The following is a 16633-nucleotide window of genomic DNA, read 5'->3' as shown; positions in this document are numbered from 1 at the left end:
GCTGGGAGTCAGGACTCCTGGTTTCTGTGCCTAGCTCTGGGAGAGGAGTGGGGTCTAGTGAGTTCGAGCGGAGAGGAGGAGGGCTGGATGCTGTCCCCAGCTATAGGAGCAGAATTGAGGTCTAGTAGGTTAGAGCAGAGGGCAGGGAGTCCAGACTCCTGGATTCTGTTTCCTGCTCTGGGAGGAAATGTGGCCCAGTGGCTAGCGCAGGTGTGCAGCCACAGGGTTTTATTTCAGACTCTGCCACTCAATCACTGTGTGATCTTGGGTCCTGTCACTTAACCGATCAGTGCCTCAGTTCCCGATCTGTAAAGTGGGGCTATGGACAACACCCTGGGTCATGGGGACAGTGGGAGCTGTCCCTGCCACCTGCTCTCACTGTACCCTGTCTCGGCAAGTGGACTAGTAACAGCTTGGTCCCTGGTCACTTTACGGCCCCCTCCCATTCCCTAGCTTCTCGGGGCCTCAGTGGTCCTTCAGGAGCTGCCCTGGAAGGAGAGCCCCCAGCCAGCGCTCTTGTTCAGGGCTGGCTTGGAGAGGCTTACGCAGCTCCTCATGGGACATTCCAGCCTGTTTGTTTCTCATGGCTGTCATCCAGTGGCCTTTTTATTAAGGAAAACACAGATGTCACTTGAGCCTTGAGAATGAGGGCGACCCGTGAGCCATCCCCGCTATGCCGGCCTTCCAGAGCCTATTTCCGTCCTTCCTGTTCAAGGCAGCCGAAGCCTGGGATGGTTTTGAGAGCACCTGCTCCGTTTATTCCCCTGATTGGCTCTCTTCCCAGCCCCTCTTTATTAGGGGACCGGGTGATTAGCCAGCTTCATACCTGACTCTGCTGCCCTATGGGAGAGATGAGTTCTGAACAAACCCTTTGCCCGTTGCTCATCCCTGCCGCTGGGGGTCGTTCCTGCGTCTCCTAGCGCCCGGCTGAGTTCCCAAAACACTGGCCGAGGAAGCAGCAGGTCAGATTTTAATAGCAGCAGAGCGTGGCTCTTGGAGGAAGGCAAACCGCCGACACCCAATGGGAAAGAGTGGGCAGGGAGGTGGAAATCGGGGATGAATGCCAGGAGGGGCTTGCAGGGGTCCCGTGCCAACAGGAACAAAGTGGGAAGGAGACGTCGGGGAGGTTGTCCGGGCGCTTGGCCCAGGATAGGTTTTTCCTGGTGTGGTTGGCTTTTTAATGAGGGTTTGGCCAAAAAGTCTGGCTGCTCCTGTGTCCCCTGCTCTCTGCCAGTTCAGGCCCTGCAGGCCTGTTAGTGTCGGTGTTAGCACCAGGGTGGGCCACCGGAAGAACAGGGGTCTCTCGGATGGCGTTGGCAGAGTCCGTTGCTGCCTGTCACGGAATCACCGGGCGATGCTCTGGAACTGCTCCCCACCAAGCCAGTCAGATCTTTGGTGAGCCTCCTCTCCCTTGGAGCAGACTTGTTCAGGGCAAGAAACTTGCGCGTCTTCACCTCCTGGGTCTCTCCTTGGAGCATTCAGCATCTTCTGCCCCTCCGGGCACTTCCCACAGTGAGCCCGCCCCAGCGGGGTCCTGGGGAAGACACAGGCTCCTGCACCCCCACTTCACAGTCAGATGTGACTCTCAGCCAGCCAGTAAAACAGAGGTTTATTCGATGACAGGAACAGGGTCTAAAAGAGAGCTTGTAGATACAGTGAACAGGACTCCTCAGCCGGGTCCATTCTGGGGGGCAGTGAGCCAGACCCCCACATCTGCACTTCACTCCTCGTCCCCAGCCAGCTCCAGACTAACAACCCCCTCCAGCCCCTCCTCTCTGCTCAGCCCCTTTCCCGAGCCAGGAGGTCACCTGACCTCTTTGTCTCCAACACCTTCAGCTGGCACCTTTGCAGAGAAGGGGCCCAGGCCATCGGTTGTTCGGAGACAGAGTGTCAAGCATTTAGGTGCACTGGCCCCTTTGCAGCAATCACACACCCTTATTCCACCACCTAGATACTTAAGAACTGCATAGGGGACACTGAGGCACCAACACAGTATTCAGAGCAAACATTAAGAACATTCCCAGTTCGTCACACTGCCTTACAGGCACTGGTGTTTGAGCCCAGGCAGGATCTGTGCCCCATTGCTTTGCAGCTGTTCTAGCCCAGGGGGAAGACGAGCAAAGCCAGCTCTCCTCTGTTGCTCCGCCTGGAGCTGTGTCTGGCAGGCCTAGCAGCGAGTGCTTAGCAGAGCCCTGGGGTCAATGCAGCGTGGGTGAGGCCCCCCGAGCAATGTGTCATGTTAGCTCTCCCCAAGGCAGTGTGCGGGTCCAGGCTGTTCTGGCCAGTGGCTCCCCCGCCTTCGCAGGCTGTTGCTCGTTGTTTGGTTATAAATGGCTCCCACTGTCCGCACAGCTGTTCCTTTTGTTTGGCTGGTGGGTGGGAACATTTGGCTATACACCCCCCCCACCCCATCATGCTGGCTTCCTGCCTGTCCAAGGAGCTGTACTGAAGGGATGGGAGGGTTAGCCCAGCTCTGCCTGGGGCAGAATCCCACAGGCGTCGACACTGACTGACAATAACGTCACGCAGGTAAATACAGTCAGGCCCTGTAGGGGTGCCCAGGTCGCCTGGGAGCCATCCGGGGCACCAGCCATGATGCCATGGCAAGCAAATAGTTGCTGATCCCGTGAGCTGCAGCCTCAGCTTCCGTGGTGCCCAGCACAGGGGCAGGGTCTGTACCTGGGGAGTGTGAGCACTGCACAAAGCCTATCCCAAGACTGTGGCAGGCAGGCCTGAGCTGGCAAGGGGTCTCTTGGCCAGGCATGGGGGAGAGCGTCTCAGCAGAGCTCCAGCATAAAGGGCGAGAAAGGACAGGCCAGGCCTGCCGGCCTTGGGATAGCTGGGGCAGGGCAGCACCGGGCCTGATGCTGAAATCCCTTTGCAGCCCGGTTCTGTAATGCTGCTGGCCGCTTCAGCCGCAGAGACCCTGCTTGGTGCCAGGGCCACCCAGAGGATTCAAGGGGCCTGAGGCAAAGCAATTTTGGGGGCCCCTTCCATAAAAAAAAGTTGCAATACTATAGAATACCATATTCTCATGGGGGCCCTGCGGGGTCCGGGGCCTGGGGCAAATTGCCCCACTAGCCCCCCCCGAGCGACCCTGCTTGGTGCAGGCTCTCCTGGGATCAAGGGCAGCATGTGGCCTACAGGGTGGAGAGAGGCGAGGGCTGGCATGTCTGTGCTGAGGGGGAGTCGCAGGCCATCCAGTCTGGTCTCCAAGGCTAGGTCCTTATGTAAGGACTGGAGGGGGAAGCATGGTGCCTCTGGGCACTCGGTGGCATTTCCTTTGTCGAGAGGCTCCCCAGTAGTGCCAGGCAATGGGAGGCAGAGGTGTGGAACCACACAGTGTTTGCCTTGACGGCTCCTTCACTCCTTGGAGTTGGTGCCATGGTGAAAAGGCAGAGCCCTGCCATACGCTGAGCCCTGCTTTGCCCATTGCTGGGGATGGGCACGTGGGGACTTGGGTCTGGCTTCACCGCTCTAGGCTGTGCCTGTCTGGCGAACCCAGAGGTGCCGAGGGGCCGCTTGGGCCGGCAGAGGGATGTGCCTCTCATCGCCAAGGCTGGAGTGGTGCTGAAATGCACCAGGCCTTGCAGAGCAATGACCACTGGAGCTGGAATCCAGCCCAGCTCAATCTGATGCCCCTTTCTGCTCCGCCCAGATCGATTATGAGCTCTCCCCGGATGAGCGGCGCAAGGAGATGGGCGACGAGATCATCCGAAGGTTCTTTAAAAGCGAGGTGAGTCTGTGCCTGGTCCCCCGCATGCCCTCAGAGCATGAGCACTAGGGAAGGAGACACGCAGAGGCCGGCCAGAGGGAAGTGTGTCCACTGAGCTGCATGCTCGCTCTGTGAGGGGAGGGTGCCCCTTGCTGGCAGCATGGAGAAGATGCAGGTCTGTGTCCCTGCCGGAGAGCGGGGTTTCGGCTGCATTTTCTCTCACACTGCTCTTGCTGGGCTAGACAAGGTACTAGGAGCCTAGTAAGGCCCTGGACTGCCTAGGGCTGGGCAAGGCAGCTTGGGATCTCCCAGGATTCCTGCCCAAGAATCAATCAGGTAGGCGGAAAATACCCAGGTGGGGAGCTGGCTGGGCTTGGGGACGTCAGCCAGGACTCAGACTTGCCGTGTTCTCCTTTTGCCTCAGTCTTCAGACTATATGCCGGAAATCAGTCAGGCCCTCATGAACCAGTGCATGGAGAACCTGCAGAAAAGTGCCTGTAAAGACCTCTTCAGCAGCTGTCTGCAGTGAGTATTGGGCCTGGCCTTTAGCGATGCTATGCATGATACTGCGTGGCCATGATCCTTGGGGCTGGAGAGGGGTCCTCCAGTGGGACAGCCAGGAGAGCAGAGCTAACGTCCCCCTCTTCTCTCCCCCAGCCCTATGCATGAGTACCTGAGCGGCGCGCCCTTCGCCGACTATCGGGACAGCATGTATTTCGACCGGTTCCTGCAGTGGAAGTACTTGGAAAGGTGAGTGATGGCTGCCCAGCTGAGCCTGTCTCCGGGCTGCATTCAACTCAGCTGAGCTAGGGTCTCATGGGCCTTAAACACTCCTTGCGGCTTTGTCGTTTCAGGCAGTCGGTGACCAAGGACACTTTCCGGCAGTACCGAATCCTGGGCAAGGGGGGCTTTGGAGAGGTAGGGCTGTGCCGCCGGGGGGCGCTCAGGGCTGGGAAAGGGCCGCTTTCCCTGGTGCGTGGCATAGCGTCTCTAGCCTCTGTGTAAAATAATCCCCTTTGATGGCAGCACCAGTCCGGGCTAGCTGCCAGCTGGTGAGGCCCTGGTCTCTAAGCACTGCTAGCCCCAGGAGCACCGGGAAGGGGTCTGTCTGCCAGAAATGAGGTGATTCAGGCTCTGAGAGGCCAGTATGTGAGCACAACCGTCGTGAGGGATGGGCACAAAGGCATTGTCTGTCCCCACCCTCCATGGAGGAGCCTGGGGCTAGCCGATGGGGACGTGCAGCTGGGCCCTGCTGGTTGGCCTCTGGGCTGGTTTTGTGTGGCAGGGGGGCTGGCTGAGTTGAGAGGCCAGACACAGAGGAGCAGATAAGTCAGTTTGCTGCTGGCCCAGAAACCCCATGATCCCCTGGGGGAAGCCCCCTTGCCTCTTGCACAGACGGGATCAGGAAGCCGGGTCATTGCCCGAGACTGTTCTCCTGATAGCTCTGGACAGAGACATGGCTTTGGTCATGCCTGGAAGGATAATGCCAGGCCTTGGTCCAGGGATCTCCTCCAGCTAGTCCAGTTCCATCTCCCAAGCACCAGGCACCACCCTTCCCAGCAACCTCACGCCGCACTGTGTCTGTGCCTCCAGGTCTGTGCCTGCCAGGTACGAGCGACAGGCAAGATGTACGCCTGCAAGAAACTGGAGAAGAAGCGGATCAAGAAGCGGAAAGGGGAGGCCATGGCCCTGAATGAGAAGCAGATCCTGGAGAAAGTCAACAGCAGGTTTGTGGTGAGTGTCACTCTCCTGAGTGCTGGGTTCCCAGCCCTGCCTGGTGCTGCTGCTTGGTCCCTCCTCTGGCTCCGGGACGGTTGGGGAGCCCTTCTCCCTGGAGCTGGCCATTGGGGAGACCCCACTAGGTGTTAGCGGGATGGAATCACCCCACTATTCCTCATGTGGGTTGGGACTGGCGGTGTTTGTAAAGGAGTGGCTGGGTTTGAAGTGATGCAAGCAGAAGGAGGGTGCTGGGGGACCCATCTGGCTTGCTCCCCTGTGCCCTCTGGTCTGTACAATCTGATGCAGCCACGGCGACAGGCAGCTGTTTGAGGCCTGGCTGTGCCGAGGGTGCTGGCTCTGACGCTGCCTGGCGGGGGCGGGGCGCTCTCGCAGGTCAGCCTGGCCTACGCCTACGAGACGAAGGATGCACTCTGCCTGGTGCTGACCATCATGAACGGGGGCGACCTCAAGTTCCACATCTACAACATGGGCAACCCCGGCTTCGAGGATGAACGTGTCATCTTCTACGCCGCCGAGATCTGCTGCGGGCTGCAGCACCTGCACCAGGAGGGCATTGTCTACAGGTAAGTGGGCCTGACTCAGGCCATCCATGAGAGCTGCGCCGTGAGAGCTGCGCAGCGGCGGTGCCCGCCTCCAGGCAGCAGACTGGCAGTGCCGGGCTGTGGGGTCGGGACCATGCCTTGTCCCACTGCTGTGCACTTGCTCACCCAGGGAGGAGATGGTCCCCAAGTGAGTTCCTCCCTCTCTCCACATGCCAGGGGCTTGGCAGGATCGCTCCCTGTAGGGTCCCTCCTGATCGGCCAGGCACTCGGGGAGTTCTGTGTGCCGGCCCCGGGCCTCTCCCCTTCCCTGTGCTGTTTTTGTGCCTGTCCTTTCAGGCTCTGCACGCTGCCGACCACGGCTTTCCCCAGGCCTCGGGGCTGTGCTCCTGGCACAAGATGCTTGGCCATGCCCTCCCTCTTCACTGACTAGGATCTAGCCCATCCTCATGGCCTGGGCCATGTGACCCAGCTCCCACACCACGCTGACCAGCAGTGTCCGAGTGGCTCACTGGGTCCCCTAGCCCTCCCCTAGTGCACTCCGCTGCACTAGCAAGCCTCAGCTGGCATGCACTGCACGGGAGAACCAGGGAGCACGTGCAGACGTACCCGAGCCTGGACTGCCTCGGTTGTCTCATTCTGAGCTGGGCCTGTCTCTCCTCCCCAGGGATCTGAAGCCGGAGAACATCCTGCTGGATGATGACGGTGAGTGGGGAACACCCGGGGGGAGCTGCCAGTGTCTACATGGCCCCTTCCCAGGTTGGTGGGCGCAGGAGCCCAGCTGGCCCTTCCTGGCTGCTGCTTGGCTCTGACTCTCTTTACTGCGTCAGCTTGCACTGCATATTCCACCCAGACTGGCCCCAGCCCTGAGCCACCTCCCAGGGCAGGGGCCGGGCTTCCTTCTGCCCCAGCTGGTATGACTCACCCCATGAGCTGGGCTCAGCAGAGACCAGCTGGAGAGGGCGCCCAAGACAGAGCAGCCCAGGAATCCACATTCATGTCAAGGTGAAGGGGGCAGACTCCTGCCGTGGTGGGGACGGCTTCAGACTCTAGGCATCAGGCCTGAAATGCCCCACTGAGAACAGTGTCTGGGACCACATGGGTGGGGGACAGTGCCTCCCAGGTGAGACTAAAAGTGGAGGATCTGTCTGCGCCATACTAGGGGCTGCTGAGCTGGAATTCCCCACCCAGCCCTGGGCTGCTGCTCTCACCCCAGAGGTGGCTGCATTTCATTGTTGCTGGGGGCGGACGTGGTGCCATGGTCTAGCATGGGAGGGGACGATCTGCCCCCTTTGCCTTGCACCTGAGGTCAGTGGCTCCCTTTGTTCCCCTCTGGGATGATTTTCCCTAAACCCATCTCCTTAGAATAGCCCACGCAGCTGATGCCTCAGTCCCCGAAGGGCTGCCTGCTAAAGGGTCGCAGCAGGCCCATGGAGCTGGGAACACCAGATGGAGTGGCAGTGGTGGGCAGTCCCACTGCTGAGCCTTCTGATTTCCCTCCCGTGGCAGGACATATCCGGATCTCGGACCTCGGGTTGGCCATTAAAATTCCAGAGGGCGAGATGATCCGTGGCCGTGTCGGGACTGTCGGCTACATGGGTAGGTGTTGGGGCTGCCATTGACGGGATTGTGGGGGTGACTGGAACCCAGAGCACTGGGCCAGGTGCTGGTTTCAAGGGGAAAGCCGCTAGGCAGGATGGCTGTGCTCTGTGGCAGGGCCCTTCTCCCACCTGTGGGCAGCCTGGCCTCAGGGCCTGGCTGGGAGCTGGTGAGTGATGCCGAATGGGGTTTGTTTGAGGGCTGCCCCTGCTCTCACCCTGCCAGCTCCAGAGGTGATTAACAACGAGCGCTACACCTTCAGCCCAGACTGGTGGGGGCTGGGCTGCCTGATCTACGAGATGATCGAGGGGCAGTCGCCGTTCCGTGCCCGCAAGGAGAGGGTGAAGCGGGAGGAGGTGGAGAAGCGGGTGCAGGAGGAGCAGGAGCTGTATTCTGACAAGTTCACCGAGGACACCAAGGCCATCTGCAAGATGGTGAGTTGGCAGCTGGAGCCACCGTGCCCTGTGCTCATCCCGTAAGGCCTGTCTGTCCGCAGCGGGGGCCGGCGCCCTGCAGCAGGGGTGCCCAGGCCTGCTCCACTGGGGGCCCTGCTGGCAGGGCCAGGTTTGTGGGTATGTGATTCCTCCCCGACCCCACAGGCCCACAGTCTAGAGCCGGCTGCAGACACTACCCAGCTTCCAGCTCTGGGGAACAGGGGAAGCACTGAGAGGAAATCCCACGGCTCTGCTGACTCACCCCCCAGGATAAACAGCTCTAGGTCGAATTCTTCCCTCGACCGGGAGGTGGGTTGGCTACAGCTGTGGGAGGACGTTGCTGCTGCGTTCAACATGTGGCCACAGCCCCAGCCCCTCTGTGAATGAAGGGTGATGAGTCTCTTGTCAGTGCAAAGTGAGCTCACCAGGCAGGGACCATCTCACGGAGGACAGTGCCTGGCACAATGGGGCTCTGGGCTCATTGGGGTCTGGGGCTGCCACTGTCCTCCCCAGCTCTCTGCCAGGCCGGGTGCCATCCCCAGTGCTCTCCTGTGCACCCAGCTGTGGGGGCAGAGCCTGCCCGCTCTTTCTAGCCCTCTGCGCTGCATTCAGTCCGTGTCACCACCCCCCATGTGACCACTGGGCCTTGGTCCCTGTGTCCCCAGCTCCTGACCAAGGACCCGAAGCAGCGACTGGGCTGCGAGGAGGATGGGGCCGCCCAGGTGAAGCAGCATCCGTTCTTCAGGACCATCAACTTCAAGCGCCTGGAGGCCGGGGTCATAAAGCCATCGTTTGTGCCAGATGTAAGAGCCCGGGAGAGGCAGGGTGGGGGCGGAAGGGCGGGCAACATGGCACAGGCCAAGCACTAGCGGGGAGGACCACGAGTCAGTGCTGAGTCAGTGGCGAGGGGCTGATGCTCCAGTGGGTGCATATTGGGTGTGAGGGGGCTGCCTCCCCAGCCCAGGGGCCACTAGTACCAGGGGAGTGGGCCTTGGAGCATGCTGGGGACGATCAATCCCCTGCCCCCCGCTGAGCCTCTCCGTGGGCCCTGCAGCCTCGTGCCGTGTACTGCAAGGACGTGCTGGACATCGAGCAGTTCTCCACCGTCAAGGGCGTCAACCTGGACCAAACGGACAGTGATTTCTATGCCAAATTCGCCACGGGCAGCGTCTCCATCCCCTGGCAGAATGAGGTAAGGGGAGGGGGAAGGGGACTCTGCAGCCATAATGGCTGAACTCCTCCCTCAACTCATTGTGTGTGCCCACAGATAGTGCCCCCCACGCCTCTCTCTGACACAGCAGCTGGCAAGGAGGGAGGCTGAGTCCATGTCACTGGTCGGGGGGCTCTGGCCTGTCTCCTTTTCCCAGAGGAAGATTGGTGCCCTGATGACTGAGCCCTCTGCCTCCGTGCCAGGGCTGTGGGGCATGCCAGGGTGTGCAAACTCCTCTCAGGCAGGACAGGTGGTGGGCTTCCCTCTTGGGCAGCTGGGCCCCGTGGCAGGGTCTGGGAGGACCTCTGCCCCATCCCACCAGAAACTATGCTGGGGCAGAGCCTGGGGCAGCTGGGATGCAGGCCTCTGCCCTGCAGCTGCAATCCCTGAGGAGGGTGCGTGGGAATGGAGCCCAGGGTGACTCAGCAGGAGGGAGTTGCCCCAGAAGGAGGGGCAGAAGCCCCATGGCTTAAACTGAGGAATACAAAGAAGAGCCCGATCCTGCCCTAGCCCCAGGGCATGGGGCTGTCCCTTCTTTTGCTGGCTCCCAGGGATGGTAGCGCCAGTGTGCTGGCACCCCTATGCATCCGGCCTGGCCAGCCCCCTGCTCTCAGAGACGCAGGGAGAATGTCCTCCCCAGGAGCCTGCCTCTGATTGCCTGGGAGACAGTCCCATCTTTGGCTCCCTGTGGCCCCGGGTGCCTCCTGCTGAGCTTTCCCCTGTGCACCTCTCCCCAGATGATAGAGACCGAGTGCTTTAAAGACCTGAATGTGTTTGGACCAAATGGGATGCGCTCCCCAGATCTGGACTGGAAGCAGCTCCCCGAGCCGCCCAAGCGCAGCCTGCTTCAGCGGCTCTTCCGGCGGCACGTAAGGCCTGTTGTCTGTCCTGCCCACATTCCCTGAGATATTTGCCCTGGTTTGGGACCCTGGCCATGCTGGAGTTTCCCCCCGCCCCACATGCTCTTCAGCAGGTGCTAGAGACCGCCCAGTTCCACGCCTGCCTTCAGCCAGCGCTTACAGCCAAGGCTGGCTCGCTCTGACCCGCTCCGGCCCAGGGGAAGCGAACACCCCCTCAGACCAGCCTGGGGTGAGCTGGCCAGGCTCTGGAAGAAGGCATCTCATGGCTGAGACTGGCCCAGTAACACCCTGTATTGGCTGTGTGGATGCCTTTGGCCCACACCGGCTCTGCCTGGTTTCTGTGCTGTTAGTATGAAGGGCTCAGGCGCGTGGCCAGCCCTGAGACCTTGCTCCTTGGGTGGGTCTCGCTGCCAGGTGTCTCTCCAGTAGCCCTTCCTCTGTCCCTTGCCTTCCTGGCCAGGTCTATAGTTGGGGAGCCTGCGGCTTGCAGGCGGGAGTGACTGAGCCCCTGTCTAATGTGCTGTCCCCATCTGTCTCCCCCACAGCCAGCTGACTACACCATCAGCACCAACACACACTCCAACCTCACTGCGGGCGTGAACTCACATCCTCCCACGGCCAACTCCGTCTGCCAAGGCCGGGCCATGGCACAGGTGCCTTCCTGATCCTCCCTTCTACCATGGAGACCCTGCTCCGTTAGAGCCAGCACAGGCAGGCCCGGAGCTCGCTCGTGGAGCTGCCATCCTTGCCTTCTCAGGGTTACCGTGGATGTGAAGCTGAGGCTGTTGGAGCCAGAGCTGGGGTGAAGGGGCTGTTCCATCACCCTGTCCTGCTGGGCTGAGTCACTCATGGAGGCTGGGTGGGAAGATGCAGCCCCACCCCCCCGCAGGACTGCGTGCCAGATACTCTCGCTGCACCTCATTCCATCCGCTTGCCTCTGGGTACCGCCTCCAGAGCTGGCTCAGTCCTGCTCCCAGAGGCGCATCGCGCTGGCACAGCCACATGCCAAACACAGACTGCACAAGGGAGCCTGGATCGCTCTGCACGCGCGAGAGAGGGTGGAATTGGCGTTCATTGGCACCAATAGCTTCCTTGCCGTGCTCAGTGGGGTGGCCTCCCACTCTGCCCCCGCGGTTCCTGCTGCGAACCCTGCCCTGGGAGGTACTGTCGGCATTGTGCCCACCCTGCATCTGTCAGGAGAAGGGTGCTCCCTGCTTGTGTGTCTCCCCTGTCTGCAGGGTTTGGGAGAGAGGAGAAGTGGGGCTCACAGCCCAGGTGGGAGCCCCTAGCTGCTCAGGCTGAACAGGGGCCAGCCATAGCCAGCTGCCTGCAGAGACCAGGGGACAAGTGTGCAGTGTGTTTTGTAGCTGCTTGGCCCCTTTCAGTCCAGGCAGGATCTTTCCTTTTCTAGCACCGCCCCGCCCCCACCAAGAGCACCAATAGAGGGGCTCAGCCAGCCATGTCCTGCCAGCGCAGAGGAATCTGGAGTTATGGTTTGTAAAGAAGGGCAAAATTGTCTGAACTGAAGGTGGAGATCATGTGACTGAACTCTCCACCTTGCTGCTCACCTCTGGTGGGGATGCGAGTCAGGATTGAGGGGCACCAGTAGAGCTCTGGGCTGGGGGGTCCCAGGGCTGGGATGGGGTGTATGGGTTGGGATTGAGAGGCACCAGTGGAGCTCTGGGCTGGGGGAGTCCCAGGGCTGGGATAGCGGGGGCTTGTGGGTCAGGATTGAGGGGTGCCAGTGAAGCTCTGACCTGGGGGGTCCCAGGGCTGGGATAGCAGAGGGGCTGTGGGTCAGGATTGAAGGGCACGAGCAGGGTTGGGGGAGCCCAGGCCAGGGGAGCAAGGAGACTCTGTCTGAGTGGGGTAGGACCCAGGGGTCCTTTAATTTGGGGTCATGAAGGCCATCAGTCAGTTGCACCCACTCCCCCTTGTTGGAGAGAATTGGTGAAGGGAGCAATGACCAAACTCGGTCTCTGAGCAGGGGAGGGAAGAGATTTCCAAGGAACCACCCCCAAGCTGAGCTGCTGAGTGCACACACTGCATTCGCTCAGACTTCGGCGTGACTCCGATGTCTTATACAGCCCTGGGTGCCTCTTTGCTCCCCAGTGAGGGCAGAGTAAAGACCCTCTCTCTTGGCCCAGTGGCTGGTGTCCTGACCCCCTAGGGCTGGGTCGGGAAGGAAGCTCCTAGCTCTGCCTGATGCTAGCGACGTCATGAGTTGCGGCAGGGGAAACACCTTTCAATTCCTCTTTATGTGAAACAATTCCTTCCTCTCACCCCCCCCAGGTCAGTAGTTGCCAAAGGGACTCCTCTCTCGAGACTGGCCCTTGAGGCTGTGTTGTCCCAGGAGCCGGGGGTGGCAATAAGACTCCTGAGCCATATCAGATCTGCCAGGCCGAGAGTGGCAGACTCGCTGCACTTTGTGGTTTCGCCCGATTCCAAGTCCAATGCACAAACCCCCTTCTGTTCTCCAGCCTCACCGCTCCTCGGGGAGCTCGATGGCGGAGTGGGCCATGGGGTCCGGTGGGGCACGTAGCCGGCTCTTCCAGCCCCAGCCGCTGGCTCTCGAGGAAGCTGCGCGTTCTTCCCGGCCACTCGGCTCATCGGAATCCAAACAAGACGCTTCATGGGGACAATCTGCTGCAGGGGACTCATGTCCCAAGGAAGGGGCTCTCTGATGGGGGGAACCAAGGTTAAAGGCAGGCTGTGCTGTGCAGTCCCACTCGAGCTCTCCTTCTCTTCATGCCTAGAGCAGCAGGTAAAGCTGGCCCCTGCCATGGTCTTCTAGGCCTGACCAGAGCAAACCTTGTGAGTGGTGGTCCAAAGATTAGCCATTTCTGTCTGACTGACACCCGCCCCCTGTGGTAAGAAAGGGTATTACAGCCTTATGCCCCTCCCCTCTCTCAGCTGGAGCATGAGCCATGCCTGTGATGACCTCAGCAGGTCCTGCATTCAAATTACTTCCAGCGTGAGCATGTCTCCTCTGGGGAGTGGGAATCTCTGGGAGCACAGTGGGGTGATGGGGTTCCAGGCCTGGCTGGACTCCTGATTGCTTGGTGGTTGTGTGGGAAGAATCTTCACCTCCCCAGTTTGGTTTGCGCTGGTGGAACTGGGAGCTGAGTTCCTGCTGGTGGCAGCTGCAGTGCAGGCTGGGCTGGGGACCGTCTCTCACCCAGCTTTGAGCCTGGCCTGCATGACAGCTCTCGCCAGTGGGCTGCGGCACTGGTGACTGGTGGGTCCCATCCTTGCCAGTGCAGACAGGGCTGTCTGGGGGTCATGCTGGGTTGTAAAGTAAGGAAAAGACAGTGCTGGTGAAATGTTGGGTGATGGCGCATGGGGGAGGCTACCCCCCGGGAGCACTGCTGGAGCTGAGCAGTTGGGGTCTGGATTTGGTCTCTGGAAGTGCCTGTGTCCCAGCCATTGGCTTGGCTGGATTGGCATGGACCTTGCTTTGCCCTGGTCTTGGCAACCTGCTTGGCTAGAAGCGCAAACAGGTCAGGGGGAAAACAGTGCAATGTTGCAGGAAATTTAGATGCATCAATGGAAGATGTGTCTAAATCCTCTAGACTGCTTGACAGCCTCAACCCAAATTTAAAAAAACACTGATCCCGCTGCACTCATGTTACCAACAGTAACTGAAACAGAAAGTGGTTGCAAAAAGTTGTGTTCTTGTTCCCTTCATGCATTTTGCTCAGCCTGAAAGGAGAAATTAGGCAGGTTGGTGTCAGTGGGTTTCACTTCCTAGTTCTCCAGAACCAGCCCAAGGTTGCAGAGAGCGAGTTGCAAACACTGCAGGAGGAGGTGTAAAACCAGACTAGGTGGTGTTCATTGACACTTTCAGGTTGATCCAATTGTTAAATTCTGTGAAACACTTCATTTAGGAAAAAGTAGCTCTTGGGCCTAGATGACAAGACTGTCCCGCTGAAAAATACAAACTGATGGCTTTGGTGTAAATGAACCGGGAAAGATTGTTTCAGATGCCACGCCTCTTATCCCTGGAGCCTCAGCAGAGATCCTGAAATAAACTCTGCTTGGTTTTTGAAGAACTTACAATTCTATGTGGGGGGATGGGCAGAGAAAGTTTCTTGAATATGATTGTATCCTGCTCCATCTCATCGGAGAGGAAAATGTCTTCTGATACCATTGAAAACGGGGGGTGTGAGAGAGAAAATGAGTGTGTTTGTTAAGCATACTGAGACCTGCCTTTTGCTGAAAGATGCTCTGTGACCCACTGAGCTTGTCCAGAAAGAGACTGTGCGCCACATGGACAGTGTCTGTTTCTATGCAAGGATAGGGTGCTGTCTCATGCCAGTTTCTCCAGCGGGATGCTCTGGGGATTCCAAACAAGACGGAGTTTCCCCCTTGCAAAAAGACACGTGTATTTTTGTATTTTCCTTTCTCTCAGCATCCATGGGCTTTGGACTGGTTTTTTACACTGTAAATTCCTGGTTCTGGAGTATTCAGTTTGGTTTTTGTACATTTGTAAACATGTGTAAATCCTTATATGGTGAGTGCCTGGATGTACATTTTAAAGCTAAAAGCAGCAAAGCAAGCCATGTGGTGACTTGTACACATCTATGTTTCAGGGATATTTTTATGGGGAATTTAAAACAAAACAAACCCAACCTCTCAGAGGAAGAAGTGGATGTCACTTTTCCCCAGTCGAGGAGAAGCCCTCTTACTCCGCTGTATTTTTGTAGTAAGCTTTTACAACTTTCTAATTTGTAATTTAATTACAGGACTATGTTTTAGGTTGGTTTTCTTTTTTTCCTCTTCCATTTTGTAAAGCACTGAAATTACATGCACGGTCATTTTTGTTTTTTGGAGTGTGCCCTTGTAAATTCTGGATATACAGGTATTTTTGGTTTTCCTGCCCCCCACCAGTAACAATATACACACCTTCCCTTAGAAACATGAGCACTGTGTGTGCATGTGATACTTTCCATTTCACTGATCAGCCACGCAGGGTTGTCAAAGCCATTCCATAGGGAGTGCAAAGACAGGGCCGGGTCCTGCAACCAGATCCCATGCAGCTGGACTCTTCGGGCCCCATGTGAGGGCTGGGGCCAGCCCAGGCAGGTACAATTGCAGGATTGAGGCCATAACCTGCAGCAGCTGCACCTCTCCAGCTGGCTGTCCTGTGCTACTCCATGGAAGGGAGACTGCAGGCTTCCAACCTAGTGCTGAGCTAACCAACACATGAGAATCTTCTGAATAATGGGAGCACTCCTTCCCAGGGATGTTTTTCTTCAGTGATAATACTCCTTAATGGCTCCCAAAGCATTTAACAGAGGTATGTGCCATCATCTATCTCATAGATGTGGGGAAACTGAGGCACAGAGCGGGAATGTTCCTTAAGGTGTCTTGGGGACACAGTGACCAAATCCGCTGCTGTGCTCTAAGCACCGGCCCATGCTGTCGCTCTAGAAGCAGAAGCTGTTGGTTTTCTGCCAGGCCCTATGTGCCCTAGAAACCTGTCACTCCCCACCAAATAAGATCAGTCCCATAATCCCTGAGCCTCTTCATCCTTCCTGCGGTTCCTGAGTGCATCCCCTGTAGCCCATTAGAGATAAAATCCTCGTTGAAATAACCCTCTCAGCTTTACGCTTTGTTTTTTCAATGAATTGTCACAGACCCCTGAGCTGCAGGGAGCTGTCTTGGCCACTGGGTGGCCCTAGAGGGAAGCAGTGCAGGGCTGTGCGCTCAGGGTCAGATTTTCAGCTCAGCACCCAATGTGGGGGGTGCACGCCGCAAGCCAGGATCTCCTCAGAGTCTGGCCCGAGGCCTTGGGAGAGCAGGGGTGGACCCTGGCAGGGAGATGGGCTCTGGTGAACATGGCCAATGCCAGGGGACCCAGGTGTCTGCAATGCACAGGGGTTGCTGCTGTAGCCCAACTGGGTCTGCGGGAAACAAGGCACCAGGCCTGGGTTCTCCTCTGGCCCTTTCACCCCCTTGCTCTGCCGATGCTCTCTGTGGTGGGCTAGCTCGATAGCCAGTTGCCCTCTGCAGAACTGGTGCTACTTCCCCCAGCTCTTGAGGCCCCCAAACTGACCACGCTGAAGACAGGTCCCCCTCGACTGGACAGGAGCAGCACCAGCAACGGCAGGGCAAGCACCCTCCTTGGTAGCAGTGCCCATTGCAGCCATGGCAGGCCAGCTGGGACATCCTCGAGCACTGTGCCATTCCCCCCTTGTTGGCAAGCGCAGGTAGAGGGTTACTCTTCTTACTGCTTGCCCAGCCAGGGAAAGGAAAGCGTCCCATAGTGCAGACCCCTTGCCTACATCCCCTTGGGGCCAGTCCTGCAGCCTGCGGAGTCGAGGGAAGTGCCCCCAGGGAGTGTTTCCACCCTTGCCATGGGAGCAGGCTGATGGGGTGCTGCGTGGGGCAGCAGGTCTGTTCCTGGCAGTGGCAGGCTCTGTGGTGGGGAGGGGGAGCTGACAAAGGGGCCCAGCTGCCTGGAGGGGTAGGGGAGCTGGATTCTAGCATCTCCACACCCCTCCCCAATTGCAGGGCCATTGGCAGCTCCCCGC

At 58.7% G+C, this 16633-nt stretch overlaps 1 protein-coding gene across 9 annotated transcripts in view; it reads left to right on the top strand.

Moving 5' to 3' along the window:
- Nucleotides 1-14655, top strand: part of LOC127044810 (G protein-coupled receptor kinase 5-like) — a 75726-nt gene extending 61071 nt beyond the window's left edge. For 7 of the 9 annotated variants that reach the window (XM_050939996.1, XM_050939997.1, XM_050939995.1 and 4 more), the window contains 14 exons: nt 3659-3736; nt 4140-4240; nt 4373-4465; nt 4570-4633; nt 5309-5449; nt 5828-6018; nt 6662-6753; nt 7504-7593; nt 7819-8027; nt 8693-8830; nt 9082-9219; nt 9975-10106; nt 10643-10750; nt 12390-14655. In XM_050939996.1, coding sequence (XP_050795953.1) covers nt 3659-3736; nt 4140-4240; nt 4373-4465; nt 4570-4633; nt 5309-5449; nt 5828-6018; nt 6662-6753; nt 7504-7593; nt 7819-8027; nt 8693-8830; nt 9082-9219; nt 9975-10106; nt 10643-10750; nt 12390-12434 — 1620 coding nt within the window. In that variant the 3' untranslated portion in view covers nt 12435-14655. Of the gene's footprint in view, nt 1-3658; nt 3737-4139; nt 4241-4372; nt 4466-4569; nt 4634-5308; nt 5450-5827; nt 6019-6661; nt 6754-7503; nt 7594-7818; nt 8028-8692; nt 8831-9081; nt 9220-9974; nt 10107-10642; nt 11742-11808 lie in introns of all 9 variants that reach the window. The other 2 variants (XR_007772547.1, XM_050939993.1) reach the window with 2 other exon arrangements.
- Nucleotides 14656-16633: the final 1978 nt, after the last annotated feature.

The sequence above is a fragment of the Gopherus flavomarginatus genome, chromosome 2 (assembly GCF_025201925.1).
Source record: "Gopherus flavomarginatus isolate rGopFla2 chromosome 2, rGopFla2.mat.asm, whole genome shotgun sequence".
NCBI classification, from domain to species: domain Eukaryota; kingdom Metazoa; phylum Chordata; order Testudines; family Testudinidae; genus Gopherus; species Gopherus flavomarginatus.
This window is presented reverse-complemented; position numbering and strand designations above follow the sequence as displayed.